At 34.6% G+C, this 19503-nt stretch overlaps 1 protein-coding gene across 5 annotated transcripts in view; it reads left to right on the plus strand.

The window, feature by feature from the left end:
• Positions 1-19503, plus strand: part of LOC118192095 (cell adhesion molecule Dscam1-like) — a 1228438-nt gene that overhangs the window by 1139863 nt on the left and 69072 nt on the right. For 3 of the 5 annotated variants that reach the window (XM_085823258.1, XM_085823260.1, XM_085823259.1), the window contains exon 23: positions 7837-7894. The exons of the other annotated variants lie outside the window; for them this stretch is intronic. In XM_085823258.1, coding sequence (XP_085679384.1) covers positions 7837-7894 — 58 coding nt within the window. The remainder of the gene's footprint in view (positions 1-7836; positions 7895-19503) is intronic. 5 annotated transcript variants of the gene reach the window in all.

Raw genomic sequence — 19503 nt, forward strand, 5'->3', positions numbered from 1 at the left:
AAATATCTATTTTGTTCGCTCTCTAAACCATTTATTTGTACGATGTTTTTGCGTGACATTGATACATATGGGCAGAATAAAGGAATCTTTTTTCCAAAACGGATTTTAAAGATAATTTAAACAGGATTCAGAAGAGATTTTTTCGTGGCGTATGTATGTACATATCTCGCATAACTTAAAAACGAGTAGGCTCAGAAAGTTGAATAATTTGTATATAGGACTGATAAAACATGTAGTTATGCTTATCTCGTTTTGGTTGCAATAGTCCGGAACAAAGGTTTTGTGTGTATATAAATATATATATATGTACACACAGGGTGTACCTTAAATGCTGAGACAAACTTCTAGGGGAGGTAAAGCACATCATAAGGATTCAAAATTGCATAGGAACCCATACCCGGAAATGTCAGGAGTAAGTGGCAACAGAGGTAGAAGATGGGAAAAGAAACAAGAGAGATTAATTTTAAACATTTATTGGACATGAATACAAGCGGAATACGACAGCTTGAATGTTACAACAGATTCTCGAAGTTTGCGCCATCAGACGCCAAACATGGCTGACACCGACGGACCATTGATTGCCGGACATGTTGAAACACACAGGGAGTTTCTTTGATCGTAGAAGCTGCATAGGCGGGTCCTGCCGCGAGATCCATTTCAGACACAACAGGATCGTGATACACGACACTTTTGATGGCTTCCCACAAAAAGAAATCAAGGTTCAATAAATCCGTTGAGCGTGGAGCCCAGGGAACTGGTCCACCACGCTTAATCCATCGATGCGGGAAAGATCTGTTCAAATAGCTACTAACATCCAGTCCAAAATGAGCAGGGGCCCCATCATGATGTAATCACATTTTGGACAGTAAAGTAGTTTTAACTAAAACGATAACTGTTAACAACTTAGGATAAGCCTTACAAACTTTCAGCACAGCAGTTTCTTACCATTGTCTCCACTTTCATCTGCTTCGAATAAATTATCACACAAATGTATATATGTAATAAAACTTCTCCATTACTGTGATAAAACTGCGCGTTATTATTGAAATAAGATGACTTGGTGAGAGTTGCAACTGATTTGCGTCGGAGATGACTGCATAATAATTTGAAGACTTTGCTAAGTAGTTAGAACGATGGATGCATAAACCAGGGAAACTTTCAGACATGGCCTGAATTCCACAAATAATTTTATTTCTGGATAATGCACATTATCACTGTGGTTACGCTATGCACCTCCAACTTTGTACAGATTACGTCTTCTTAAAGGACGAAAATTAGAAAAGTAAACTCTGTGGCAAAGCGATGCAGGACAAGACAGCAACAAGTACAAGAGGCATCATATCATCGCTATGAGCAAAAATGGTATTGCCCCGATGTACAACCTTTCCCTTTTTATTGAGAATTTAACAAGGTGACATGCAATCATACAGATGTTATACATTTAGATATACATAGCTGCATATTGTTACATTTGGTGATGGTAATGTTCATAGGTAGGTGAGATACAATAAGTTCGTAATAATAAATAACAATATCATGGTATGGAGGTAAGGCACAGATATGAATGAAGACTGAAGGCACGTTAGAAGTGTGTGTTTGGTGGAAATAACAAAGACACTCTGAAATTATTGCAGAATGAAAGGATTGAAGATTAAGGGTGGCATATATTGAGTCCTTGTCTGTGGAGGTAGTCGATAAAGTTCTTCATCTGACTAAATGTTTTTCTGTGCTTGATTAGAAATCGCCTGAATTCTAGACCCGGGTTGCCTAGGTGACGGATATGGTGAACAGACGTCATTGGACAGTTAGAGATTTAGTGCTCTGGGTCTCCGTTGCTTCCGCAAATACATCTGTCAGAGGAGCCTTTATGTTTGTTCTAGAAGTAGAGTGGAAATGGGCCGTGGCCTGAGATGTACTGGGAAAGGAAGTAGGAAGAAAAAGCGATGTTTTCATCTAATTTAGGGAGGAATTCATATGCTCGTCTTCCTTGTTGTCCGTGGTCCCATTGATGTTGCCATTGTGCATTTGCAAGTTGTTTTTTCAGCTTGCATTTAAATGCTGACTTTGGCCACGGGATAGAGATTGGAGTGGCTATTTGGTGGATAGCTGCTAAGACGTCTTTTGCTAAGACGTCAGCGCGTTCATTTCCTGCCCAAGCGCTGTGACATCTAGCCCATGATATTATAAATTTGTTGCTGCTGTTAAGTATTAAATCCTGAATTAGATATACAATTGGTGAGTTTTGGAACTGTTGTTTGATAGCACAGATAGATGAAGCATCTAGAAGCAGAAGGCAAAACGGAAACGGAGAGTTGCAACGCAATTTACCTTTTTATACAAATTCCATTTCAGATTACATGGCAGTTTAATGTATCGGTGTAGGGTTCAGACTTCATTGATAAATGCGCAATACACATTAAATGACGGATCTTTTTCGTTTAATTATAAAATGTATTGCTTTGTTATTTTTAGAATGAAGTTAAAAAGGCTATTAATTTATTATTTCAAATATTTTGAAAGACAAATATTTTATATATTAGATATTTCATATATCTGCATAAAACGCCTCTCTGAGTATTATGTACGTTATGTTTCAAAATTGCTTAAACGTACAGAGTACCTGTTAATTTAGTTGTACCATTTTCTCACAGCGGAAGAAACAGCTGTGACAGAAAGCTGTGTTTTCTCACAGCTTAACAGAACTTAAGAATTTCTTTCTTTCCTTTTGTTATGAAATAACTCCCAGAAACTAGAAAAAAGGGGCATTGATTGTTCATGATTAAGATTATTTATATTGTGAGGGAAAAATTGTTTTGTTTGTTTACGTTTTCCCTGAAGGAAGTATGTCGATATAGTCGAATCTGTGTTTATCGATTCTGCCGAATCCTTGTATATTTAAATGTAGATGTATTAAAAGATTTGCTGTATCTTAATCTTTAGTTAATCTTAATCTTTAGCTTCGTAAAATTTTAAATAAATGAGAAAATTCTAGATTTCTTGTAAACAAATTCTTAAAAAAAATAAAATTTAAAATGTTTCTCTCTGGAAAGTATTTCATTCCAGCGTGAAAATTATTTACATAAACATAAAATTATGCTGATTAAGAAAGTTAGATTTTTATTGTAATGAATTAAAATAACATTTATTACTTTTAAATCATATTAGTAATTAATAATGACTACTAATCCGATAAAATCTACATTTGTTTGAAAACTAGTTCACATGATTTGAATGTTGCAGTTCGCTACTTCAAGTTCACATTTTGTTAACTGTAAGCTAATATAAGTAGTTACTAGAAATTTTAAGGGAAGTAGAAAGCAATACTTTAGATGTGAAATACTTTAAATATTTCTTTCATTAAAGGTATGGCTTTAATCTTCAATATAAATGAGAGACTAGAATTCTGGTATATCTCAGTTTACATGAGCAAATCTAAATTAGGAACAAATAAACCAAAAACATTTCACTTTTTTTACAATTTTCCATATTTTAAAATCCCCTTTTTTATTTCGGAAATATTTCGTTATCATTTTTATTGATGATATTCAGCAAAGATTTTTAATGATCTTCATTTATATGTATCTCATATTTCATTTCAATCAAAATGCTTTGAATATTATCATAACAACTTTACTTTCTAAGAGCGCCAAAAGTCTTACTCTATTCGACTGCTTTCATTAAATTCTGGAACCCTCGTTTTACTGCAAATATTTTTAGTGAAATTGCTGTGGAAATGTATATAGATGTCATCTTTTAAAAAAAGCAGCATGATCTACGTTCTACTTTATGCTTTTTAATGCTAACTGCGAAATTGATCTGGATGACTTCCGCTGTATTTTAATCATTTACATATCCTCACCATTTTTGCAGTGGCGTCGTCTAGTTTGATGTCAACGGTTAACTAAATTTTATCTTTCTCTCTGAGAAGCTTATCTTTGTTCAAGTATTTAGATGGCTTAGTGTAGACATGGTTTATTTTAATCAAGCAGTACATGTGAAAGCAGATGTTACTGTTTCAACTATGCTGCAGAATTCCTTATACAATTTCAGAATAGCAAATTATTGTCAACAAAGTCTGATAATATGTTTCAAAGTGTAAAATAAAAGGTGTAAAGGTGTGAATTTAATCAAGTCCTTCTGATACACTGTTAATAAACGGCTCCGCTGTTACTCAGATTAAAATAAGGAAGTGGTAAAATGAGCTGACTCAGTATCATTCTGTAAACAGTTAATAAAATAAAGCTATCTTTTTACAGAAGGGTGCTTATCTAGATTTACGTTGAAAATTTGTGTAATAAGAAGGACTGTTTTCATATTTTTGGTCACTCCACTAGGAACATTCAAATATTGCATTATAAATCCCCTTGGTAATACGTCTGATAAGGTAATATCAACCAAATTTCTGCAGATATAACAGATCATCAGTCTATCCTTTCCTGGTATTACTCGCCCGGGGAGAACTCTCTAAGGTTTCTAAGAAGTTACAACTGCAATGATAGCATAACTCGTTTTAAGCTGCTTACATTTTAGATAGTGATTTGAGGCTAATCACTCAGACCAAAAGCATATTATCTCATCCATGTTCGCATTATCTCATCTCTTAGATGTTTTAAATTATCAATGATGACCACGTAATCTGAGAATCCACATATTTCGCCACAGGATATAAAGTACCAACCACCAAAGTCCTCTATTAAATTTGGTAGCAAAATTTGGTTTGAAGGCCAAAACACCCGAGACAATCTTTCATTCAAGCGGCCGTAACAGATCAAAACGGCCGAGGTTTCAATGTTGTTTTCTATCCTCCTATTAGCAGGTGCTATTTCACCAAATGCAATGCATCAGTCCATTACAGAAAGCTTGTCCTAAAAGGCTAATGGAGGCTTCTTTGTTAGGAAGCAGAAAGGTTGTCATTTGAAGTCTTCACTTCCATTTATGCTTTAATGGACGGGGATTGGAGGAAACAGACGGGACTAGTAATGGACAGGGACGGGCGTTTCGATATTTTAAGCGTACGAATTATCGAAGGCTTCGGGTTTCTAAGGGTTAAACCACCAGGGCAACGGCATAACCAAATTTTGCTGCAGGCCGAATACCACCGAGCATTCGCCAGGCATTTTTCAGAGTTTTAAGTGAACAATAAGTTGCTAAAATGTATAGAGTATTTATCGCCCTATACAATAGGCTTACTTGTCATCGAGATGTTTGCTTATACGCAGCTTCTCATCCTCGTCAAACCGTACCTTTCAACTTGCGCCAAACGCTGTCAACGTATGTGCTAATGTGCCTCTTAATACATGTGGAAATCCAGTACTGATTCCGCCAACTGAACCAAACCCTCCTTTCTTCAGACAAAATTGCAGTAATACTTGTTGACCTTTAATAAAGAGTTTATGAATACGTGTCCATTTTAATATGACAGTATCAGCTCAGGACATGGATAGATTCAACAAGACTGGAATTTCCACCCCCCAAAATTTTCATTTGCATTGAAATGATTATGATACGTACAACATCAATGTGTTCTTCCATGTGACCCATTTTGCAAAAACCTATCTTAATTTATCTTAGAATGCTGAATGCTGCTATTTATAGCGTGCTTCAGGCGCCGCATGCATTACAACCCATAGATTTAATTTCCATTAGATGGCCCAAGTTTCACCGCATGCAACATATTTCCTGTTCGAGGAAATAAGATGATCATCAGTATGCAAGTTATACGTTAAAAGTTTAATTCGGTTTTTGTCAATAGCTATAGTGAGTTTTTTTTTTTTTTTAATTATTACATTTTCTCATGCAATTTTGTGAAGGAATATTGCTCTGCAGAGTATTAAGAGGAGAAAATAATTCGTAATTTAAGATACTTAAATATCAATGGAGAGACAGGTATTCATAATGCCAGCGTCAGTTTATGTTACTTTTAACATGTGAATACTTTATTTATATTTTAAACAGAAACATTTTCGAAAATGTGAATTAAGTAATGCAAGAAATATTATATTGTTTTCTATAATGTGTGATGATTTAATTGTGCATGAAAGAAGCTTTTTATTCACGGCCGGAATAACTGTAAATGTGCCAGACGTACAGGTTTCGTATGAGAGCTGGTATGCACAATTAGCCTGATAGTTACAACATTACTTTATTTTTTTTGTGTCGAATAATTTCAAAACACATATATTCCTTATTGACACAACATTGTAAGTTCTCCATAGCTTTATATAAAAAGTATTACATTTATAAACCATTGATGAAAGCTTCAAAGCCGCGAATAGATTGCTAATTGAGCAATGGAAGGGTGAAAAGATGATTGCGTATTAGCAGCTGGGGTGTATATAGTGTCGAAATCCTTTATTTGAATTCTAAACGGTAACTGGACAAAAGCTTTTGCATTGCAGAAAACTGCAGATAAAATAAATGACGTAAGCGACGCAATTTATATTGTAGGACAGGGATGATGCGAAATTAAAGTAAAAATTAAAAGAACTGCTGCCAATTAAGTTAGTAATTTTCTAGTAATACTCTTTTGTATTTTATGCCTTATACATATATATTGATATCGTGCATTTTTAAACACAAACTGAATTGTCTGTACTGTAGAAAAATGGACATGTATATAATTCTTTGTCCGCAGACAAATTTCGCAGAGTTCTACTGCGGAATGATATGGGAATATTAAGTTACTTGGGGTGATTTCTGTGTAATCGCAATGGTGACATCTTGATTAATCGATTCGACCGTGGTATAACTGGATGGGCTTATCAAAATAATTCCTCCCTACTATGATGGTTGATTTTGGAATGCAAATTTTGGAATTATACTGATTTCTTCAACATATCTAATTTAGTTAGACACATAAATGTAACTTTACGCGTCCATTTTTTTCTCAAATTTAACAATTATTTTAAAAGTGAACTATTCTTTTCTTATAGTTAATTTTATCTTACAAAAATAACTTCAAATCACGTGTGCCACTGATTTTGTTTTCCGTTGAATACCTACTTCATCATGACAGAGAGATGGTAACTTGTTTGTCATGTTAATTAAGGAAATTTAATTAACATAACAAACTCAAACGAAATTAAATCTTGATAAGAAGAAAATTCTTTAATGATGTGATAGAAACAAAAGTGGCATTAGGGTCTTCCAAATGAGCAAGTTGAAAAGGGTACTAAACAGGAAAGTGAAAACTTTTTTGGGCCTTATTTAAAAACTGAAACCTCTAACATATTTAAAAAGACGTCTCTCATTTATAAGAATAAAATCTCACTTGCCTAAGAGCAAGAAATTGGAATCTATAACGTAGTGTCTAGAGCACGCCTGGCACCATTAAAAAAATGTAGCAAATAGATAAGTAATATGTATATAATTTCGGGGGTTAGATTAAAAGACGATAGACCTAATTTGAAAATTTAAAATGGTTTCAAAAAGTGTATATTTGCTAGGAAAGAATTCTTTAGGTAATTTTGAAAGCAGGAATGGAAGAACAGTAGATTCATCAGTACCGATTAGATTTATTAATTTCTCTTTTTCTAATAGAAAGTCGCGTCTATTACTGCAAAATTCCAGAATTTTATTGTATAATAAAATACTTAATGTAGAATAAATCATAGTTATCATAGTTGCTTTTAAAAAGCGTTTGTTGATCTAAATTATAACAAAATTCTGCATAAAAATATGTGCAGCTTTGCTGCAATAAATGGATATCAGTTGAGGTATCTTTAAGGATTTCAGTTAAAAAGTGATACAGATATTACTTTCATAAAAATTAAATGTATAACTATTTCGCATTTATGTGTGTCCACCCACTAATTAGAGATATTTCTTCCTATACAGATGGGTGAATACACATCCTACGCGAAGTTATGGACGCGAGCTCATGACAATATGCCAGGTTAGTCATCGCTGCTTAGTTCTTTAAAACATTATGTGTTTTTCTAGTACGTATTATGCATGCTAATTGTAAATATATGCAAATTTGCTGTAATGCCTAATAGTTCATTAAGTTCAAGTGATTTGAATATGAAAAAACTGTTTAAATAATTGTTGCTAATATATTAGGAGAAATGTATGATTTTAAAACATCACTTTCATTAAGTAAAAATTATTTGAAATTATTTCATTTAAACTAAAGCAGAAAAAAAGATAATAAATGCGAATAGAGATACGAAATGTAAATGCTAAATTCAGAAAATAAATTTTACTTTTTTTTTTTCATGTATTCAAGGCGGTGTTCGCCGATGGCGGATTAAACAACGCAATGCGAAAACTTCGTAATAGAAAGCATGGGAGAAAAGAAAGCAAAAAGAAAATATTGCAGTTCTAAAACATCGTGGTACAAAATATCATCGTCGAAAAAAATGCGGTTTAAAAACATCGTTGTTGAAAATATTGTGGTAAATCATCGCATGACGATAACATCGCACACATGCGTTTTTCAGATTTTGAAAATTTCGCATAATGATTTGGGAGCGCAAGAAGGAAATAGGAATATTTTTACTTCTATATTTCATATTTTTGAATGAACTAATAACTTTTTGATGAAAAAGTGAGAAAGAAAATTAAGAATTTGAAAATAAAAAAAAAAAAAAAAAAAAAAGAAAATTAATAAAATTAACGAAATAACCTAATGTCGCTACAGTGGCGCCCGAACTAAAAAAATGTGATGGATGACGATTCTCCAGCATCAGGATTTGGCGATTGGGTTCTCCTAATCCCCCAGTCGCCCTTTAAAGGGGGTATATGAGTTATTTCTCCCGCCTTCTTAGCATACCTTCGTGGTGTAATGCTCAGCACGCTCGGCGTGTATTCGAGAGGTCCAAGTTCCGGCGAGGACATTGCGCCATTTTTAATGTCTTACTCTTCGAAATAGCCTAATGTCTCAACATGTCTACAAATATTTTTTTTGGCAGGATAGTCGTGGTAAGAAAATATTTTAAAGAAAACTCACAGTTCAGGACATATGACATCAGTGTATAGAAAGAAGCTAAATTTTGGTTTTACTTCTCTCTAAGATTTAGTATTTAGTACATATCCTACTTGTTCAGTCATCCTTAAGAATTTATGGCCATAAGCAGATGATTCAGAGCAAGGTGGATCAATGATCCTGAAGTGAAACTAGGATCAATGACGATAAAGGAAGCAAAGAGCTACAATCTATTGTTCAGCTTATCAATCAAGCCAACCGAGCGGGCAAAATAAATGAGCTCCTGATTACTGAGTCCATTGCAGAAAAAGAGGAAATGTTTTGTACTTCAAAGTTACCGAGATTTATAAAGCACTTATTGCAGAACCAGGGTAACGGAAGATACTGAATATCTGGCGAGGTCAGATATTTCGGATAAAGCTTTAAAATGTATTTTATTGACTGTAGCTAGAGAAATAATTTATCATTGTTGTCAGACGTATTCCCATTATTGTTATCCTACTAAAAATTCCAAGATTGTAGCAGTCTGAATTATTTCTTATTGCCTAATTTCGATTATTGTGATGGTAATACATGACAGTTTGGATTATGTATGCAATTATATGAGAATAATATATGCTAATTCTTTCACTGCTATATATGTACACCTTGCGCAAAAAATTTGCGGCAGCTCTAAACCTCTCGTTCCACTCGGCCGATTGACGAACCTGCGTTCTCTATATCTCGAAAGTGCGAATAGACTTATATATATATATATATATATATATGGCATTGTACTAACACAGGTATTTTGACATGAAATCGGACATTTTCTGAATGAGATTATGATATTTTACATATTTCGGTTCTACGACTCAAATTATGCCTAAATTTGGTAAGAAATTGGGGAGAAATTAAAAAATTTATCTTGGTGCAATTTTTTTTTTTTTTTTTTTTTTTTTTAGTTTGCGCTAAGAATAATTAACTTATCCAGATACTTAATTTATGGTAGCCTATTTTCCTTTCCCTTTTATTGTGCACGAGCGGGAAAAAAGTTGCATCGTTCATTTATTTTAAACAATTTTATTGAAGTGCTTAAATTATTTTTGACATTTTTATCGCTTATAACAAACATGTCAAATTTAAAAACGAGGAAATATACAAATTAACGTATATCTTGTGAAATTTTTTGCAGGTTAGAAACACATCCATTTAAGATGATGGTAAAAATTTCGTAGGTTATAATTCAAAATGTTTACAAAAAATTTATATATTTTTTAAATACAAATTTTAAAAATAAATCATAAAAAAGCGGTGAATTTTGTTTGTATTGAACCTAAATTTTGAACTGCGAAAGAAGGAATCAAGTAAATGCAACAAAAAATAGATATTAATAAATATATACCAAAATTAATTTACACTGAGGAGCTAAATCTTTGAGACCTAACTTTGTCAAAACTACTCGAGAGATTTTTACAGAACCTGACAGTTTGGCAAAATTTCAGTCATAGAATCGAAATACGAAAAAAAAAAAAAAAAAAAAAAAAAAAAAAAAAAAAATTATGTCATTCCAGAAAAAGTCCGATTTTATGTCAGAATACCTATATCAGAATAGTGCTATACACACTGCTGACCATTAAAATTGCAACATCATGAAGAAAAACAAATACAAAAAAGATATTTATTGTACGTAAATAGTAATTCATGAATAGAAAATGATTAAATTTTTAAGCAGTTTGGGAATTTACAGGTTGCAAAAGTAATAGAAGCAGCTGCCACTCCTAGGAACTAAAATGGGTCTTAACCGGTTAAAAGCATGGTGTCGCACAGAGCTTGGATGACAGAAACTGTCAATTCATTCAATGTTGCTTCAACTCTACATCACACTTCATCTACCGCATTAGCTGGAGAGCTAATCTCTCAGCAACCCACGTCCAAATGTTTTCAGTGAGTGACAGACCTGGAGATCGTGCAGGCCAGGGCAGCAATGGAATAACCTGTGTATCGAAGAAGGTCGGACCACGACATGCAACATGTGGTCTTGCATTATCTTGAACACGATATGCAACATGTGGCGTAGGACGTCGATGCACCGCCCCTATGCCGAAATCGAATTCAAGTGCGTGAGGTGCAGTCTCCTCGGAGCATCCAGACACGTACACGACCAATCAGAATACCGCACGCAGAACCGGTTCTCGTCTGAAAAGACGTTATTGTGCCATTCCGGTATCCAGTTACGTCGTTCTGCGCACAGTCGCCGTGTATCGCTCTATGCTGCATTGTCAAGGAAACCAAAAATAATAGTCGGTGTGCTGATAATCCACGCTGCTACAAACGTCGACGCACCTTATGGAGGGATACTCGGCGTGCTGCAAACATGTGCCCATTTCCCGGACTAATGGTTCGTAATGTGGTTGTACGGTTTTCCAGCGCTGGCCTAACAATATGTCTCCGGCGTTGGTCACTTGGAGCGCGTTGATATCCTCGAGGCTTTGCCGTAATTAAATAAATGAAGTGAAATTAATTGTAGGAAATATGTCTCAGCCCATTGAGCCAGCTCTCCGTGGCTGTTTTCACATCACTGTCTAAAGAGAATCTCAATCCAGGTAAATGCTCCTCCAATTTCGGTAAAAGGAAATAAGTTATTGAGTGCTAAACCTGGGCTATATGGGGTGACTCCAACTTCCTAATTGAAAGTTTGCAGGAATTCTTGAGTATGGTGAGCAGTATGGGGCCCGGCATTACCATGCAGGAGGATGGTTTCACGTAGCCTTGTCCAAGTACCACAATAAAGATCGGCAGTAACGGTACTTCCGCCATGATCCAGATACTCGATCAGGAAAACGAATCACGGCTTACACTCCAAACAAACCACGTTCCTAAACGGCTTGTTATTTCAGTTGCTCTGATGCGTCTACAAACTTCGTGTACCAACTTGCACAACCGCTGCTAGACAACTAGTGCATTCCCTTCATAATTATTACTTTTAAAATGCTGATGCTTGTAACCTTTTTACTTCCTTGTACGTAAAAAGGAAGTATTGTAATCGCGAACATTTTCAGGCACCATATTTCAACGAAAATATCCAGTTTGACCCCTACCGAATGCAATTTAACTATGTTTTTACGTGACATCTGTACATAAGGACAAAACGAAAGATTATTTTCCTCCACAAAAATTATAAAACCGCTTTAAAATGAATTCTGAAGAGAATTTTTCGTGGTGTCTGTACGTACGTATGTATCTCGCATAACTCAAAAACGAGTAGCCTCAGAACGTTGAAATATTTTACATAGGACTGCAATAACATGTAGATGTGCACCTCCTATTTTGGTTGCAATCGGTCGTACCAAACATATGTGAATCTCTTCATGTATATATATATATATATATATATATATAGTTACTCGGCTTCGTGAGATTAGTTTGCTTTCTTCTTATATGTTGGTAAACTATGCATTTTTTTCCTATAAAAGTGATTGAAATATGTTATTCTTATCTTACGGTTAAGGATTTAATGCCTTTAGTTATTTTGCATGCTATAATTGCAGAATTATCAACAATTTAAAAATTGTTTAAGTGTGGTTAAACCTAATATTTAAATAACATGGCGGACATATTTGTTTGCATTTGAAACAGCAGAATAGTAGATTTGTTACCAATCTAGAGAGACTAAGCTTCGCAACAAAAAAGATAATGCCTTCATTTGTTATTGCGAATTAATTCATGCTTAATCCTTTCTGGAATTTTTTCGAGGAAATGTTTAAGATTTAAGTTAAATTTTAACATAAATATTTTGAGTTTTTATGTATTTTTGCCTTGTCGCGAAGTGAGAACTGAATTAATTGAATGAGAAATACTGGATCTTCTGTGAAAAACTGTTTCTTTTTCGTTTTTTTTCCCTCCCGAATTTCTTTTATACATCGTTCTAGATTTATTATAGTATTTTAATAGAACATGTGGCAACGATTCGATACTTCTTGAAATGATATAAATTGTGTGCATTATGAGTTATAATATGAACGAAATATAACGCTGTTAAGGGAAACTAGTGCCAGAGTGTCGCTATGGTAAACAAATACAGTGAATTTTAAAGAGTGCATTTATTCTATTGTGGTTTATGCCCTATCGACGAAGTAGATTGATTTCAATCCAACAAGTTTAAATGAAATACAAGAAAAAATGTGTATAATTTAATATTCTTGTAGAAGGAAGTCATGTGATGTACACATCAGATTTTTTTTTTGGATCCCCCTAGGCAGTATGACGAGGTGATTTTAAAATTTTCCTCACTTTTCTCATTTTCATTTTTCATTGTAGGTTTGGTAAAAATAATAAACCTCTTATTGAAACTTTCTTTGTATTGCTAGATCAAAGTTTGTTACAACGGTTTGTTGATTGTTTCCAATAACAGGCAGACACTTTTTATTGCATTTGCACTTCTTCAAGCGTCTCGACGATATTTCCATTTATCTCTTGCAGCTTATTATCTTGTTTATTATTTTACTATTTTTATTATTGTTTTATTATTTGTTTATTGTTGCTAGAGATGTATTTAAAGACTTTGCAATCTATTTCTGCTTCAGTGGATCTCATTTTGTTAACAGGCACTTTACTTAGAAACATTAAAAACACTACTTACCTTTTTCGAGTATTGAATTGCGGGGGTCTTCTTTGCATGCATAAGGAATGTTTGAGCATTTTTATCTTCCTAATGAATATGTTGCTTATTTTGCACTTAGAAATTTTATCATGCGTTTCAGAGCATTTTTGTGGAATCCGAATACTCCTTTTCAGAAGAGGCAAAAACACATCCTTAGAATTGTAGTTTATTTGCGTGCGACATTTTGAAAGAAGAATAAGTCTCGAGATAGAAAACCATATTTCTTCTTTCAAATTGTCCACCGCTTCCGGAAATTTTTATTCCACAAGATTTACGCCTTTTTCAGTTCTTTATCGAAATCGCTCTAACGATCTTAACACCCTTCATATTTTCATTTTTTTCTTTCAGTCGACGATAGCAATGCTTCCAATTCTAAAGCTGCCACCAATACTCCCTGCAGCGGTCAGTGCAATACTATAACAATTTGAATTTCCGTATGACTAAATGCAACTGTATGTAGTGGACTGTGTTTTCAATAAGATAAGTTTAAGTAGTGATTCAGTTCCTTTTTCATTTAAATGTGACATGAGGCCTTTACTTTTGAATGACTTTTTTCTTTGCGCCAACCGAATGAAACTCATGGATCAGAAGGTTCAGAAGTGGCAAACTTAGCAAAAGTTCATGTAGAGCTTTTTAAGCAAATTTTATTATCAACAGAAGCAGATTAATATAAGGCAGCTTAGAAAACCAGAAGAGTTCTTCCTTTTATGATAATGTGGGAGTTTAAAAAAAATGTTGTTGTCAGTTTAAACGAAAAACTATGTATTGCTCTGTAAAAAAAATCTGATGTGTACACCACATGGCTTCCTTGTACGAAATATTATATTATACACTTTTTTTCCTGCATTTCATTTAAACTTATATCCTCGAATTTCCTTAGAAATATATTTCTCATTCAATTAATTCAGTTCTCACTTTGCGACAAGGCAAAAATACATAAAACCTCAAAATATCTGTATTAAAAGTTGAAAGATATAGAAAAATACAAAACAATAGATACGGTTAAACAATTTTTATGATTAAAATTACAGTTCCTACGCAAAAACAAGCAATACAGCTAGCCGGAAAGAAGGCAGATTTTTCGGAGCACAAAGCTAAACGTTTCGTTTTGGTCGCACTCGGCAAAAAGACACTGAAGTTGCAGAAAGACTTAATTCACTAATCTGCTAAATTACAAATGTAAACAAGTATGGCAGCTATGGTAAAAAAAAAAATAGGCTTAGCCGAAATTAAACAACTTTTAAATTGTTGTTAATTCTACAACTATGGCATGCAGAATAACTAAAGGCATAAAAACCTTAACCGGAAGATAAAAACAATATAATTCAATCATTTTTAAAGCAAAAAATGCAAAATTTACCAACATATAAGAAGAAAAAAAAACTGAGCTTACGAGGAACAAAATGGGTATATATATATATACATATATACTTTTGGGTGGTGCACAACTTCGTGCTATAAGAGCCATATATACAAAATTCTAAAGTTTTGAGGCTACTCGTTTTTGACTTACGCAAGATACATACGTACGTGCGTACGTACAGATGCCACGAAAAAAAATCTCTTCTGAATCCATTTTAAATCAGTTTTATAATTCGTTTGAGGGAAAAAAGTACTTTATTCTATATTTACGTATACATGTCAAGCAAAAACATTGTTAAATTGCATTCGGTAGCGGTCAAAATGGATATTTTTGTTAAAATATGAAACCCGGAATTTTTCATGATTACAATACTTCCTTTAATTTGTACAAGAAAGTAAAAAGGAGAAAATCTTATTCCGTACATCAAAGTGTGTCTGAATAAACTTACGGAATATTGTACTTTATTACAAGATATTTTGACAGAATTGCAAAACTAAGCTTCGTTAGAGTCCTTTGAAATATTATAACCATTCCGCTGCTTCCTTCTGCTTCACTGAATTATTCATGATGCTGTAGTAGTAAAATATTTAAATATGGAAATGCGATAAAAGTATACAGAAACTGCAGAATAATTGTGAGTTATCCTTTCAAACTTTATCGCATACTTGGCAGACTTTCAGAAGAAATAAGCGATGGGGAAAAAAAATTCTATTCATACAAACATCATTTGTTTGCCTTCTTAAATAGTTATTATTGATGCTAAATGTTTTAGCATTTTATTTAAATACAAACAAATTATGCGAAAGAAACAAAATTCCTAACTCAAATAAATTTGTTAACTAAAAATGTCTCTGCTTTTAAACATGAAGTTTTATAAATTCGAAAAGTTAATTTACAGTTCGAATTATTTCTGTTCCTAATGATTTATTGCTTTTGGATTCAATGAAATTTTTCTATTACATATATCCATTACATTACTGACTGAAATCTGAAAGATTACAGATTTTAACGGTCGCCCCAAAAGTATTTGTTAAAGTGTTTACCCTGTGGCTGAGCTCGTAGTCTACTTAGTCTGCTGTTACATCCACCCCTGCTAACCCATTTGTTTGCCTTTTTACTATAAAGAGCTCGGTTACTAAGCTGGGCGATTAGCTGAGTTATTAAGCCTAATTTTCTTCACACTTCTCCATATACAATTCAACAGCAAAATCGCAATTTTTTTATTTATGATTGTAGAGTCATTCGGATTCTTTGGAAGTGGGAAATATGAAAAATGAGCAATGCCCTCGCCGGGACTCGAACCTGGACCTCTCGAATACGCGCCGAGTGTGCTACCGTTACACCACGAAGGCATGCAGACATGAGTGTGAAAATACCTTATATACCCCCTTTCTAAAGAACGACTGGGGATTATAGGACCTTTTCGCCAAATCCTGGTGATGAAGAATCATCATCCACCACCTTTTAGTTCAGACGCTACAGTAGAGTCATTAGGTTATTTTGAAGTAGGAGACATAAAAATGAGCTATGTCCTTGCCGGGACTCGAACTTGGGTCTCTCCATTGTGCTACCGTTACAAAACGAAGGCATGCAGAAAGAAAGGAGAAAATACCTTATAATTTAACAAAATTTAGAATTCGCTGTGCTACCTTGCATATATATCTCTTTTCCACGCTTTTTCCTAATTCATCAGTGTTCAGTCTTCCTAGTAAGTTGGGTAGAAAAAAAATTTTTTTTTTGTATTTTTATTATTAACGTTTTGAATGTTAACTTTGTTTATTAATTATTATGTTCTTCGCACTTTCGCTGCATAAAATTCAGTTTAATAACAAAATCACAAAGTATTAAAAAACAGCATATCTTGAGAATTTTCGATGGAGAGTATCGCGCTCTGGAGATAAAAGTGCTTTACACTGGTGTGCAAAAATTAAGGACGAAGACGAAAAATTAGCATATCAGCTGAACGAACAGGCAGAGCGGACAGAAAGACCAATCAGTTCATTAAGTAAGGTGATGTACGGTAGCACATGCGCAGATATGCAGGTACACGTAATGGAGGAGTGTCTGAGTAGTATAAAGCATGTTGTCGGTGTAAGATCAGTATTTCTGGCAAAGAGAATGCACGCCGTATAGCAGTTAAAATCACACCGAGTTGCGTCCTTGGGGAGAAATTGTGAATAATTAATCTGTTAGACGACATTTGGATGCTTTTACCCGAGGTCGAATCATTGGGAAGTTGGAGGAAGGCCGCAGTGTGACAAGTGTGGCTGCAGAGTTCGGAATTACTCACAGCATCGTTTCACGACTTTGGAGACAATTCCAAACTACAGGAACAGCTATCCGGGGGTTTAGTAGTGGTCGTCCACGAGGAATCACACCCGCAGATGACCGGTATATTGCCTTACAGGCCAGAATCAACAGGCGGTAGACAGCGGGAGAAATCGCTAGACACACGACACAGGCGACTGGACGACCGATATCGCGTTTCACCGTGGTCAGAAGTCTGCACGGTGGTGGTCTGTTTGCCGACGCCCTGTACGGTGTGTACCTCTAACGCCTGCCCATCGGAGAAGGCGTTCTCTGTGGTGCCGGGAACACCGGAATTGGAGAGAGAATGAATGGGGACGAGTACTCTTTACAAATGAGAGCAGATTCATTCTGAGTAACGATTCTCATCGCATACTCATCTGGAGAGAGCGGTCAAGCCGCAATCATCCCTCGAACATCATTGAAATTGACAGGTATGGAGGTGGCGGTGTTCTCGTTTGGGGAGGCATCATGCTTGGTAGTCGTACAGACCTTCACATCTTCGACGCAGGTTCAGTCAACGGGACCCGTTATTGTAACGAGATTCTTCTTCCATATGCGCGTGTTTTTAGAGGCGCTATGGGTCCGCAGTTCCTTTTCATGGACGACAATGCACCATGTCATCGCGCAGTAGCTGCCGAACAACTCTTAGAGAGTGAGGATATTGAACGTATGGATTGGCCGGCACGATATCCGGATCTCAATCGCATCCAGCATGTATGGGATTTTCTAGGCAGACGCTTGGCAGCTCGTACCTTACCACCAGTAACGATTCCGGAGCTTCGTTTGGCGCTGCAAGACGAATGGGCAGCAATGCCTCAACAAATCATTGACACCCTCATTCTCAGCATGGGCAGACGCTGTGAAACCTGCCTAGCAGTCTAGGAAGATCATATCCCCTATTAAAGACCGGATGTTTCTTGCTGGACACCCATCACAGGGATGTTTCGGCTTTCAGTCGCATTGCGCTCCATGCTACTTTTACAATAAAGCTTCTTTTTATCCCTCTGATTTCTCTTTTAGTAAGTGTTGCTTACATTACTCATGTCTTTACGTTGGGGATCTTACGGTATTAAATGTGTTGATTTGGAAAGCTTTTGTACAAAGTTATATTGGAAAAACCGTCTCGTCCTTAATTTTTGCACACCAGTGTATTTTGTACATTGTTGCACTGCTGGCTTTCAAAACTTAACTTAAAGTTTGTTAATTTTTTTTTTTTTTTTTTTTTTTAATGTAGTTGGGAATTGTAATAGTTAAAATATCTGAAGATAAAAGAATATAGCTAGGTGGGTGAAAGCTCGTACAAAGGTCTTTCACGTGAGCTAATTACGAAAATTCTTGAAATATTTTTCCTTTAAGCTCTTGAGGTAAATATTTAAAAATGATATAAGAAATTTATAGAACGTTTTATGACAGCTGTATATTACAAATTTTAATTTGAAATAAAAAGTATAAAAATTAGGCTCGCTAATGCTTCTTTCAGCTCAAAGCTGAAAGCATTTCGTTTTGGCAATTTTCGGTGGTACACTACAAACGGCGTTTCACTTTTTAAATTGTTGATACCAAATATTAAAGCTCTGCATTATATTTTAAGAAATTAAATATAGAAGAATCTGCATGAATGTATGCACGTTTCTCGCACTGCAATAAAACACCGATATCTAAGGGGCGTCAAATTCTGAATAACGTAGCCCTCCCCTCGAATATGGGCATCTCGAAGCCCGAATTTGGAGTTTTTATGACCTTTTCATATTTTGTAAAACTTTAACGAATTTTTGATTAACAAACTCAGCGATTTCAAAGCGAGCAAAGGCAATACTGCACGAGAAAATAAATAAATAAATAAATAAATAAATAATTAAATAAAAAATATCTACAGAGCGCAGGACTGTGTATAGGAAATTCTTAAGATTTGCTCTTTTTAACTTAATTTGTGGAATTGAATTTTAAGGTTTAAGTGCGAAGAACACGATATTTAGTAAATAAAGGTAACCACAAAACATTAAAAAAAGCCTCTTTGGGCGTAATTTTTTTTTTTTTTTTTTTGCTTTATCTTTTTAGGGGGCAGAACTCATTTTTTAAGGCGATATCAGATCTACATGCAACCTTAAAAAATTAAAAAAAAAAAAAAAAAAAAAAAAAAAAAAGGAAGGAGGCTTTTCACAAAGTTTTATAAAATATGATGTAAAAAATACAATCAATTCAAAGTCTGTATTTTCAGATGACCGTGTTTAGGTGGAGGACTACGTTATTCAAATTTTGGTG

The sequence above is a fragment of the Stegodyphus dumicola genome, chromosome 9 (genome assembly GCF_044657685.1).
Source record: "Stegodyphus dumicola isolate Sdum_Otavi_A_Nest chromosome 9, ASM4465768v1".
In the NCBI taxonomy this organism is placed as follows: Eukaryota; Metazoa; Arthropoda; class Arachnida; order Araneae; family Eresidae; genus Stegodyphus; species Stegodyphus dumicola.